The sequence below is a fragment of the Sinocyclocheilus rhinocerous genome, unplaced genomic scaffold (genome assembly GCF_001515625.1).
Source record: "Sinocyclocheilus rhinocerous isolate Xijiao unplaced genomic scaffold, SAMN03320098_v1.1 scaffold574, whole genome shotgun sequence".
Taxonomy (NCBI): Eukaryota; Metazoa; Chordata; class Actinopteri; order Cypriniformes; family Cyprinidae; genus Sinocyclocheilus; species Sinocyclocheilus rhinocerous.
Window position 1 is genome coordinate 529,031 of NW_015659919.1, and position 11,082 is coordinate 540,112.

At 36.7% G+C, this 11,082-nt stretch overlaps 3 protein-coding genes and 1 pseudogene across 7 annotated transcripts; 2 read left to right on the plus strand and 2 right to left on the minus strand.

The window, feature by feature from the left end:
- Nucleotides 1–858: 858 nt before the first annotated feature.
- LOC107724315 (zinc finger protein 706) lies at nucleotides 859–3,325 on the minus strand. 3 transcript variants are annotated; one of them, XM_016533188.1, is made up of 4 exons: nucleotides 3,278–3,325; nucleotides 1,767–1,909; nucleotides 1,513–1,643; nucleotides 859–1,407 (listed from the first exon to the last, which is right to left on the minus strand). In XM_016533188.1, exons 2-3 carry the CDS (start codon nucleotides 1,899–1,901, stop codon nucleotides 1,548–1,550), a joined length of 231 nt encoding a protein of 76 aa, XP_016388674.1. In that variant the 5' UTR covers nucleotides 1,902–1,909; nucleotides 3,278–3,325; the 3' UTR covers nucleotides 859–1,407; nucleotides 1,513–1,547. The 3 variants fall into 3 exon arrangements, with proteins under 3 accessions (XP_016388674.1, XP_016388672.1, XP_016388671.1); XM_016533186.1 differs by lacking the exon at nucleotides 3,278–3,325 and adding an exon at nucleotides 2,491–2,578; XM_016533185.1 differs by lacking the exon at nucleotides 3,278–3,325 and adding an exon at nucleotides 2,491–2,566 and having other exon boundaries at nucleotides 1,767–2,005.
- A 604-nt stretch (nucleotides 3,326–3,929) lies between these two features.
- On the plus strand, nucleotides 3,930–6,648 carry LOC107724313 (proteasome subunit alpha type-2-like). Its single transcript, XM_016533183.1, has 8 exons — nucleotides 3,930–4,028; nucleotides 4,634–4,710; nucleotides 5,182–5,314; nucleotides 5,488–5,610; nucleotides 5,692–5,773; nucleotides 5,877–5,950; nucleotides 6,048–6,105; nucleotides 6,181–6,648. The coding sequence occupies exons 1-8, from the start codon at nucleotides 3,988–3,990 to the stop codon at nucleotides 6,295–6,297; spliced, it is 705 nt and encodes a 234-aa protein (XP_016388669.1). The 5' UTR covers nucleotides 3,930–3,987; the 3' UTR covers nucleotides 6,298–6,648.
- Nucleotides 6,648–7,742, minus strand: LOC107724267 (protein N-terminal glutamine amidohydrolase-like; annotated as a pseudogene).
- An 857-nt stretch (nucleotides 7,743–8,599) lies between these two features.
- On the plus strand, nucleotides 8,600–10,200 carry LOC107724323 (forkhead box protein H1-like). 3 transcript variants are annotated; one of them, XM_016533198.1, is made up of 4 exons: nucleotides 8,600–8,699; nucleotides 9,034–9,292; nucleotides 9,377–9,472; nucleotides 9,590–10,200. In XM_016533198.1, the coding sequence occupies exons 2-4, from the start codon at nucleotides 9,137–9,139 to the stop codon at nucleotides 10,118–10,120; spliced, it is 783 nt and encodes a 260-aa protein (XP_016388684.1). In that variant the 5' UTR covers nucleotides 8,600–8,699; nucleotides 9,034–9,136; the 3' UTR covers nucleotides 10,121–10,200. The 3 variants fall into 3 exon arrangements, with proteins under 3 accessions (XP_016388684.1, XP_016388686.1, XP_016388685.1); XM_016533200.1 differs by having other exon boundaries at nucleotides 8,604–8,699; nucleotides 9,118–9,292; XM_016533199.1 differs by having other exon boundaries at nucleotides 8,606–8,699; nucleotides 9,063–9,292.
- The last annotated feature ends 882 nt before the right edge of the window (nucleotides 10,201–11,082 follow it).

The window sequence follows — 11,082 nt, forward strand, 5'->3', positions numbered from 1 at the left end:
CCCAAGTTGCTTTTCTTGTTGGACGGGTAAAGGAATTTTTAAAACCACTCTATAAAAAATAGTACCTTACTTACGTCAAACAGAGACTGTGGTATCAGTGCTTAAAGGTGAAGTAGGAGATCTTGGAAAATGCTAACTTTCGCCTGATAGCACTGAAAGCGAACGTCCCACCCTCCCTGCATATCGCCGTCCAAAGCCACGCCCCCTGAACGCATATACGCTCACAGATCAGACGACCAGAGACCATATTACTACAATACATCATGTTATTCACTGGTGAGAAAACTTCATAGTACAGTTAGTAAAAGTACTACAATACCAGGAAGGAAGATCAGGTTGTTGATGTTTGCCTGCCATTCCCGCTCTGTCTGCACAATGTAGGTGATTGAGCTGATGACATATCCTTTCTGCGCTAACCAGGTGTGCAGAGGTATGCTAATACACGTTGACCGGCAGGTAGGAAAGTCTGAGCGTTTTTATTGGACGAACATTTCTTGGTCCTACTTCCACAGTATATATAAATACATATAAATTCATTTAGACCACTTAATGATTGCTATCGGGATATAAAGAGACTTTCAACCAACATGACAAAAAATGTTTCTGAAGACAATCACCTATTGCACCTTTGAAGTACACGAAGATCAGCGATGTAAACGCTAAGTAAACTACTACTGAATGCCGTTTTAATACAAGTATTTGTTAACTAAATTCTCTTTACGTTTTTGTAAATAGTGTGGAAAAATCCAATGCTAAAGAGTTATTTTCACATTAATAGTTATAGTAGTTACCATCACAGCTTTTCAGTTAATAACACCCGTGCTCTTGATGTTCTTTCTAGTAACCATGACACACATATAGACTATATGCATATACATTTATTGAAAACTTTAGAAAACAAAGTAACAAAAGCGTATCCGTGGGTCCTGACTCATATTATTCTGACAACTTTAACAGGTGAAAATTTACAGCATTTGTAATCATTTTGAGCATGTCAATCAATGTATCTCAATTCCAATCCTGGTCAGTACTATTAATAACACACACATTGGTGCACCTCTCCATTGTGGTTCACAGTTAAAAGATCAGGGCACATACATTTTTATACATTGCAGCACCTAATCCATTTTATAAAAAATCAAAATACAGGGACAGATTGTGAAGTGGGGCATTGGTGAATAAATGTCAAGTTTAAGCACATGGCAATGAGACGGTTAGGTCACAGCACACTCGGAAATGATGGAAGAAATATGCACATATAAAAATATCAAGAAATATGTGTGTGCGCTGGTGTGCTCGAGTCCGTCCTAAGATCTCCTTGTTGTTGTGTCCACATGGTCCATGGTCAATGTTATACAGCAAGTCGAGTCAGTCGGCCGAGTCGAATCAGGTTTCTTTCCCCGGGGTCTGAAAATTGGACCATAATTATGAGATGACTATACAGCCATATTGACAGGTTTACATTTTGTCAGAATATTTTGGGCTTGATTCTGATGTCTGTATAAGACTCACCCCTGTTTAAGGTCCATGTTGGTTTCTTGCATCCTTTAGGCTTGAACATCCACCAGCTCAGGAGGCATAGGAGATTTTGGGTGTTTGCTTTCAAAATGTTGTTTAAAGGTCTTGGGGTCTGGCATCTGTGTCTACACAAGGAATAACAACGTTTCTTAATAAGGTAAGAGAAGTTTGAGGTACAGTGATACCTCAGAGAACCAACTCAAACCAGTGACCCTTCAGCCATAACTTAAGTCACATAAATTTCTCACCTTGCAGACAGGACATGTGTGGACCAGCGCTGCTTTGGCTGCAGTCTTCTGATCCGCTCCTTGAGCTTTCTTCTTCTCAGCTGCTTTCTTTGCGTTCTTCTGTTGAGACTGGATCTTCTGCTGCCCACGAGCCATGGCCTTCTCTGAAACACATACATCAGGCATACTGACTCACTCAAGCAGACAGTCTCACTCACCTTTCATTGTATCTCTCGTTCCATAGAGTGAATGGTGACGGACTGAGGAAAGTCATAAAGGATTGAAACAACATTTAGATGAGTAAACGATGACAGAAATTTCATTTTGGGGAGAATTATCCCTTACAAATATGCCTAAAGCGATAACTATCTGATTTACACAAGTGAAATAAATCGGACAATCTAACGACAGGGTTTATCAGAAAATAAATCATCATAACGTTAAAAATATTATACATGTTTATAATTAATGTAAAATACACGCTCAGAAACGTATAGATCACGAGAAGTGTCTTTCCCAGGAAGAGAACCCGAAAATCGCAATATAGAGACCGCAAAGATCACATTAGCTAGTACGTTAGCTCATCCGCCTTAATCAAAACTGATCCAAACGGAGTAGTGGCGATGTACAAAACGGCTCAGATTAAAAATAACATTATTGTTAACCATAAACGCCTTTAAAAACAACAAACATGATGTTTATAAGGTGAAAGGTGGCAGATTGGTCAATATTTAAAGACAAATACCTCGCGTTAAGACACGGTAGGAAGTGAAGCTCGACTGACGCTATTCAACAGCTTCCGTCGGAAAGACTTACATAATAAAGGTTTTCCTCAAATACTCAAACTGATAAGATGATGATTTAAGATGGATAAGTTGATTAAGTACTTTTATTTATTTTTATTGTTGTAATAATTGTATGTGTGACTGTGTTTTGAAGATGGAGTATTCCCAAACAAAAATGAGCTAGGTTCAATGTTGAAGTTGTAATACATATGTTAGTCTCTGTGTGGCTGCAGTATTCAGTGATGGAAGAAAAGTCATAAAGGATTGAAACAACATTTAGATGAGTAAACGATGACAGAAATTTCATTTTGGGGAGAATTATCCCTTACAAATATGCCTAAAGCGATAACTATCTGATTTACACAAGTGAAATAAATCGGACAATCTAACAATCTAACGACAGGGTTTATCAGAAAATAAATCATCATAACGATAATAAACGTTAAAAATATTATACATGTTTATAATTAATGTAAAATACACGCTCAGAAACGTATAGATCACGAGAAGTGTCTTTCCCAGGAAGAGAACCCGAAAATCGCAATATAGAGACCGCAAAGATCACATTAGCTAGTACGTTAGCTCATCCGCCTTAATCAAAACTGATCCAAACGGAGTAGTGGCGATGTACAAAACGGCTCAGATTAAAAATAACATTATTGTTAACCATAAACGCCTTTAAAAACAACAAACATGATGTTTATAAGGTGAAAGGTGGCAGATTGGTCAATATTTAAAGACAAATACCTCGCGTTAAGACACGGTAGGAAGTGAAGCTCGACTGACGCTATTCAACAGCTTCCGTCGGAAAGACTTACATAATAAAGGTTTTCCTCAAATACTCAAACTGATAAGATGATGATTTAAGATGGATAAGTTGATTAAGTACTTTTATTTATTTTTATTGTTGTAATAATTGTATGTGTGACTGTGTTTTGAAGATGGAGTATTCCCAAACAAAAATGAGCTAGGTTCAATGTTGAAGTTGTAATACATATGTTAGTCTCTGTGTGGCTGCAGTATTCAGTGATGGAAGAAACGGAGCTGTTTGAATCTTTAAATAAAAAAAAAATTTAAAAAATCAATTAATTCGTGAAATGATTGGCTCGAAACACCACGCGCTGAGGCCATCTGCTGGTCACATGCATGTTAACGCAATGAAAGAAACAGCAACTAATGCTAGGAAATTTCTGCCGCACTTTGAAATCTACACATTATATTTACACATTTATGAATCTTCGCAGAATATGTCAATTTTAAGTTCGTGTCCATGCTAATACATTTTTTAACACAATTAAATAATTTTATTCCTCAGAAAGGTACGAAACGATTAATTGTCTTTGATACAGAATGAGTGGTCAGTTGTCTATTTAGTTTGTACACTTTTATTTTGACGAGTGTTTTCACAAAAAGTTTGCGGAAGTTGTGTTGGTGTACTTCCGTAGCAAAAGACAAAAATGGCAGAACGGGGATACAGTTTTTCTCTCACAACATTTAGGTAATTCTGTAATTTATTGATTGATAGATGGTTGTAAAATGTCATTATAAATCTCTTGTTGCATGCATTCAGTGAAAATGATTGTGTTTTGTTTTTCACATGTGTTACACGTACTTAATTGTATGTCACATCAGAGATGCAGTGTCACGATGTTAGTTACTATGGAGCTTGACTACTTATGCTCATTTATCTCTTTTAGTGCTTTCTGCTTTGTTTGTTATTTTTTTACTGAACTTATTTATTCCTCTGTTTACTGTATTATCCCAAGTGATTGTTCACTGTCCTGTTTTATTACATGTTTTACTACAGATTTTGTTTAATTCTCTTTGTGGCGAATATTATTTTTTTATTCAGTAATATTTTGTGGTTTGTACTATATTCAGTGACATAATATTAAGTATGTAAAATGTAGTATGAAGCTTTCGTTCAAGCTGAGAATCACTGTTTTAAATGATAAAAATCTTTATGATGACATTTGAAATGATGTAAAATCAAAATTATGTATTGGTCGAAAAAATAAGTTATACATTCAGCTTCAGATGATTTCAGATGTATTTCTGTCAAACTAATGCATTTATTATTTATTTATTTTCCCCCCAACACAGCCCCTCTGGCAAACTGGTGCAGATTGAATATGCTCTGGCCGCTGTAGCAGCCGGTGCTCCATCTGTAGGAATCAAAGGTATGTTTATATATAGATCAGTGCATTAGAAACTTCACAAACCATGATCAAATCAAAATTACATGGTTATTTTTTTAAATGGAATATCTGATGCAGAAACGCTTCTGAAAGGGCATTTAAGTGTCATTGCCCAGACTGCTACTCGGAGAAGACAGAAATGCATTTAAACAGGAATCAAAACTATATACTTTGATACTAGGGCGGTGGTGGGTCAGATTTGCTTATTTCTAAGGGTTTGAGCACCACAGATTTAAACTACAGTAGGCAACATTTGAAGTGGATCAAAACCTTTCATCAAAGTTGTCCTAAAACCAAAATGCGTTCTTGTCTTAGGACAGCTCTGATGATCTTTTTTGATCCACTTCAAATGTTGACTACTGTATATAGGCTACCTACAGTATACAGTTTCTCCATAGGTGCTGCACTTAAATCGTAAATTTGTTTTGAATGACCTTTTGTCATTATTTGCAGCATCAAATGGAGTTGTGCTTGCAACTGAGAAGAAACAGAAGTCCTTACTGTATGATGAACAGAGTGTGCACAAAGTTGAGCCCATAACCAAACACATTGGCATGGTGTACAGTGGAATGGGTCCTGACTACAGGTATGAAACAACAGTGCAGTATTTATTTCAAATTGATGGCCGATTTGTTCTAAAAATGAAACTCTTAAAATAAGCCCTTCTTAAAGGAACAGTGCACCCATAAATGGAAAATCTGTTATTTGTTATCTAGATGGTCTGTAAGGAATGACTCTGGGAATGATCTCTCTTGACAGGGTGCTGGTCAGGAGAGCAAGAAAGCTGGCGCAGCAGTATTTCCTGGTATACCAAGAGCCAATCCCCACAGGCCAGCTGGTACAGAGAGTGGCTTCTGTTATGCAAGAATACACACAGTCAGGGTATGTTGACTTCTTTCTATCTTTTATTATACCTTACTTTAATTAGAGCTCTTGTTGTAATATTAGTGTCATGTTTTGTAGAGGTGTGCGGCCGTTTGGAGTCTCTCTTCTCATTGCCGGTTGGGACGAAGACAGACCGTACTTATTTCAGTCAGACCCATCGGTACAACAAATAACAATCACAAGCTTTTCATCACTGTTTGTTCTTAATTCAACATGCAACCATTTATGTTGTGAAACCATGTCTGAATGGTGATATCCCACAGGGAGCATACTTCGCCTGGAAAGCCACAGCAATGGGAAAGAACTATGTGAATGGAAAAACATTCCTTGAAAAAAGGTATCAAAGTAATCCACTTTTTGAATTATTGCAGTGTATAAGATGGAAATGATTTTGCAAAAGATTTACAGCGTGGCTTTGTACAATTTCATTACAGATATAATGAAGATCTGGAACTTGAAGACGCTATACACACTGCCATCTTAACTTTGAAGGTGAGTTCATCTCTAAATAACCTCATATATCAGATTGCTCAAAACAAGATCTATAGCGTTTTCTTTTTCTTACAGGAAAGTTTTGAAGGGCAGATGACAGAGGACAACATCGAGGTGGGCATCTGTAATGAGGCAGGATTTCGCAGACTGTCACCTGCTGAGGTGAAGGATTACCTGGCAGCAATTGCTTAAACAACAGCACTACAACTGCTTACACAGTTTACTATTTCGGTTTGGTTGTTAATTTGAATGCTGCATTTTTTGCTGCAACTGATTTCTCTATAAAAGTATGCATATTATTAACAAATGTTACATCCTGCGTATTTCACTATGACATTTCTTTGTGATTTTTGTACCTGACTGTAATTACGAATTACCTTGTAAGGTGTCGTGTGGGATCTGAACTGTTTTATTAGTAAAAAAAAACAAAAAAAACAAGTGTTTGACAGGCAACAGATATGTATTTCAAGCTGCTTCGTCACAGTACTGTCCATGCTAATGGGATCTTTCCCTGAGGCTCAGTTCATGTACATTTTTCAACATAAATTTTTTTTTTTATTTAACCCCAAAGTGTTGAACAAAGTCTGAAAGGTTGTAAACCTCTCCATATCCCACTCGAGCATCCATGCAGATGAAGTCGTCGAGATTCATTTTAGATTCTGTGAAAAGAACACATACAGTGTAAGAGGAAGATGAACTGAAATCATGATATTTACAGAATTGTGGCAAAAAAAACAGACAGATAATTTTACAACAAACCTGATGTCTCTAAACATGGGTATGGTGGGGGTGGCAAACGCCAGTTCCCATCTGAATCCTTCATATGTGACCGATCAGAAGCAAACTTGTAGGTGTCGCCTGGTATGACACAAAGTTTCCTGAAACGCAGCAGATAACCGTTGATATGGCTAGTATTATAAACTTTTTGTTACAATGCAGTTCAGATCAGATCAGTTCTCAACTTGCCTCCAGAAAGCAGGTTTTAAATGCTCATCAGAACGAAAGGCCTCCTTTGAATATCCATCAAATAGGGAAGGGAAGGATGGTGTCTAAATCATATATAGCTCTGTCCTTGTTTATTTACGTGTAGAAGAATAACATGGTAATCCTAAAGGCAGGTGCACAAAAATAAATATTATATTAGTAAAAGGTCAATTTTAAAAAATCTACGATAATTTTTCCTTATTAAAAAATGCTCGTACCCAGATTACTGGTTGATCCGCTCGACTGGATTTTTGTTTCCAAATGGGTATCTGCATTAATTGTAAAATGACACACACACATATATATATATATAAACTATACACAGTACACTAACATGATTGTTATATATGCGTATATCAGCCTCACCATTTTTCTTTCATTAGATATAAAGACTGCATACACTTCATCCAACGAGCAAGTGCCCTGATCCTTGACATATTCACACATTTTCCATTTTCCTCACTGCAGAAAAAAATAAAATAAATATATTGTTAATTTAATAAAAATGAAGGTGCTAATGTGATATTACACTTACCAGCAGCTGGTGTATACACACTGGTTTCTAGACGGAGTGATAATTATATATTCAGACGGGGCGCTTTCTTCGTTCATTCTTCCCATTCACGTGTTATACTATGATGTATTGTGATTATAACGACATTACGAAAAAACAGTATATAATGGTGTTTGTTACAGTTTATTTTGTCCGTAAGAAACTTTAGACAGGTTTGTCGTTCCGGTGTGTCAATGGAATGACGCGCGAACAGTCCTCGTGTGAATTGCAAATGTAATGTGCGCAATTATCACTGTAATTGTTGAACGATTTCGCTAGTTTAAAAGCACAATTAAAAAACACGTTAGCGGTAGATAATGTGCAGTTAGACATCTCTTTCAAACAGGCCTAAAATGGTTGATGGGTTAAACCAACCTAATTCTACATTTTCACAAGGCTACACACTTCTGTTTAAAGTTCGGTGTCAGTAAGATATATATTTTTTAAATACAACAATAGGCTACTTTACTTTACTTTACTTTACTTTAAATTAATTGACAATGACCGATTATAATGATAATAAATTCTGCCCTTTTGTACTTTCTATTCAAATAATCTTGACTAGAATGTTTCACGGTTTCCACAAAAATATGAATCAGATAATAATTAGGCTATAGGCCCTAAATGTTTCAAATCTGCATAGAATGATTTCTAAAAGACCATGTGACACTGAAGACTGGCCTAATGACACAGGAATTAATTACATTTAACAAAACATTTTTTATAACATTTTCATAATATTTCGCAATGTTACTGTATTATAATCGAATAAATGCAACTTTGGTGAGACTTCCTTCAAAAATAAAAAAATTCTCGCAATTTTATAGCTCACAATTAGGACGTTTTGCTCAGAATCGCGAGCTTATATTCAGAATTGTGCGATTAAAAGTCGTAACTTTTCTATTTTTATCTGTAGCGGAAACAGTGGTATGGCCTTTTATAAAGACGTATAGGCCTACACACCTGATTCAGATAACTGACACAAAATTTGGCATATAAAAACACCGTGGCGGGGTAATAGTGGTTGAAATATTCAATTCATATGTAGGGTTTGAAAGTAAGTAAACAAACAAACAATTCTACATCAGCTATTTTTAATCAGATGTTGCCTTCTTTATAGCCTACTTGTTTCTCGAATCAAATAACGCAAAAGGCTCTCGCTTAGCAAACTTAATTAATTTACACTGTGGACCAATTTAATTTGGGGGGAAATTACATTCCACCACTGAACTTTGCACTGTTGGTTACCTCATTTTGTATAAAACAAATCAGGCCCAATGTTTTAGGCTAAAAAACAAAGTAAATCAACAATTAACCTCAATTCTTGTTGCAATGAATGTTTAGAGGAATAAGAAACCGCCCAGCCATTAACACCTCGTTTTTATGAACAGCACTTACTAACAGAATGCAACACCTTTAGAGCATTGAGGGCTACAGCATGGCTATAAATGGGGCCTGATCTCCTCGGTTTTCAGTCTGGACCAGAAGCTCATCATGACTAACGGAGTGAACGGAGGACTCCGCGGTCTGTTGGCAGAATCAAGTGGCGTTCCAAGAAGGAGATACAAAAGATACACTACAGGAACTTACATCGGACTTATTGCATACGCAATTCAAGATTCACCAGACAAGATGCTCACGTTCAAACAGGTAACATGACCTAAAAGTCGTAAATCTGCTAAATATAAGACTCCGCAGTCTTGACGCATGCTAACATATTCCCTATTTGTGCAGATAATGAAAAAGCTGGAACCATTTGTCTTCGGAGACAAAAAGGGCATTGAGAACAACATCAGAGTCTGTCTTTCATCAAACAGGTGTTTTGCAAAGGTGAGTTTATTAAATTTAGTCAACTTATATTTTATTTTTTGAGGCAACGAATTACAATCCACGTGTATAGGCTACTGTTAGTAGCTAACATACTTTTCTATGTTTGTGTGTTTATAGGTGCCAGTCGATCCGGATTATCCAAATCCTAAAAAGAACTTCTGGAAAGTGGATGAAAATGGCATTACTCCAAAAATGTTTCGCCGACATTTCAAACATCTAATCAACATATTCCCTGGCCTGTCGATTCAGACACAACCGGTGGATGAGTGTGAAGACCATTCTTATGCTCCTGAGCCTCTTACTCCAGCCTGCGAGGTCACAGAAAACAAAAGTGAAGGCAAATTTACAGGCCCTTTTTCCATAGATTCGTTATTGAAGAGCGACCGCGAAGTGAAGCGCATGCGCAGCACGCGTTTGGAGGAACACGCACACTACATAGACGCACAGCGTGGAACGACCAAGATTAAAAACGTTTATGAATATGAAGCTACTGTTTCAGCAGTAGGATGTGAACTGGCCTCAGCGAAAAGACCTCGTCTATCTTCAGGACCTCAGTTCGGACAGTCTCCGCCTCCACATATCACATATAATCACCATGTTCTCTTCAGCTCTCCTTTAATGTATGATACTAGATATGTCAGCTGGTGAACAGCCAGAACGACCACATGTAAATAGGAAGAAATTGCACTTTGTTTTTGTTCTTTTTTAATAAAACAAACTTTTTCACATTTTTGTTTACTTTGCTTGATGGCAGATATTATCGTAAGGCATTTTAGCATAAATAGGCTTGTATGTAGGTTATCATATAGGCCTAATCTATTTAAATATTCTAATTTTTATACCATATATACTACTTCAGAGTACTATATTTTATTTATAGAATATCATTATAACGGATAACATTTGGAACACATCCAAAGGTGATGACTTATAACGGAGAAACATTAAATAATTGATTTTATAACAATTATTTCAGCCATATTCAATAGTTTTAACTTAAAACTTTTCCAAGTTTGTAGCTTAAAATGAAAAATATCTCAAATCTTATAATTTAGGAAAACTTTGGGGGAAAACATAGGCCTATAGCCTATTAAAAAAGAAAAAAATCTTGATATCCGGTATTTGTTAGGCTAACAGGTGAACTTAAATCAATCCCAAACATTAACATAACATTTCAAAAAGTGAGATCTCAGAAAACAATAGCCTATTTCACATACATAGCATTAACATAATGTTTGTCCTCGTCAATCAAAACAGGTCGATCATTATGTTAATCGGTGATTAGTACATCGTCCAAGATAAAGTTCACATAATAGTGGAGCTACTTTCCCGTAAAAACGTTTGATTTGCGGCCAGGGGCGTAGCGTCTTGTATGCAGCCAGGGTATGCAAGGTGCATATGGGCCCGGGCGTATTGTGGGCCCGCCGAGCCGAGGGAATGAATAGAGCCCGGCCCTTCCGACAGCTTATCAAAATTTTCGGCCTGAGTCTGACCTGAGCCCGTGTCTTTTTTCTCTCTCTCTCTCTTTCTTCCCATTTACACAGCTGCTGTTGCAGCAAATAGGCTAGTCCAGTTTTGGTTTTTAATGGCAAAGTGGTTATATTTCTTTT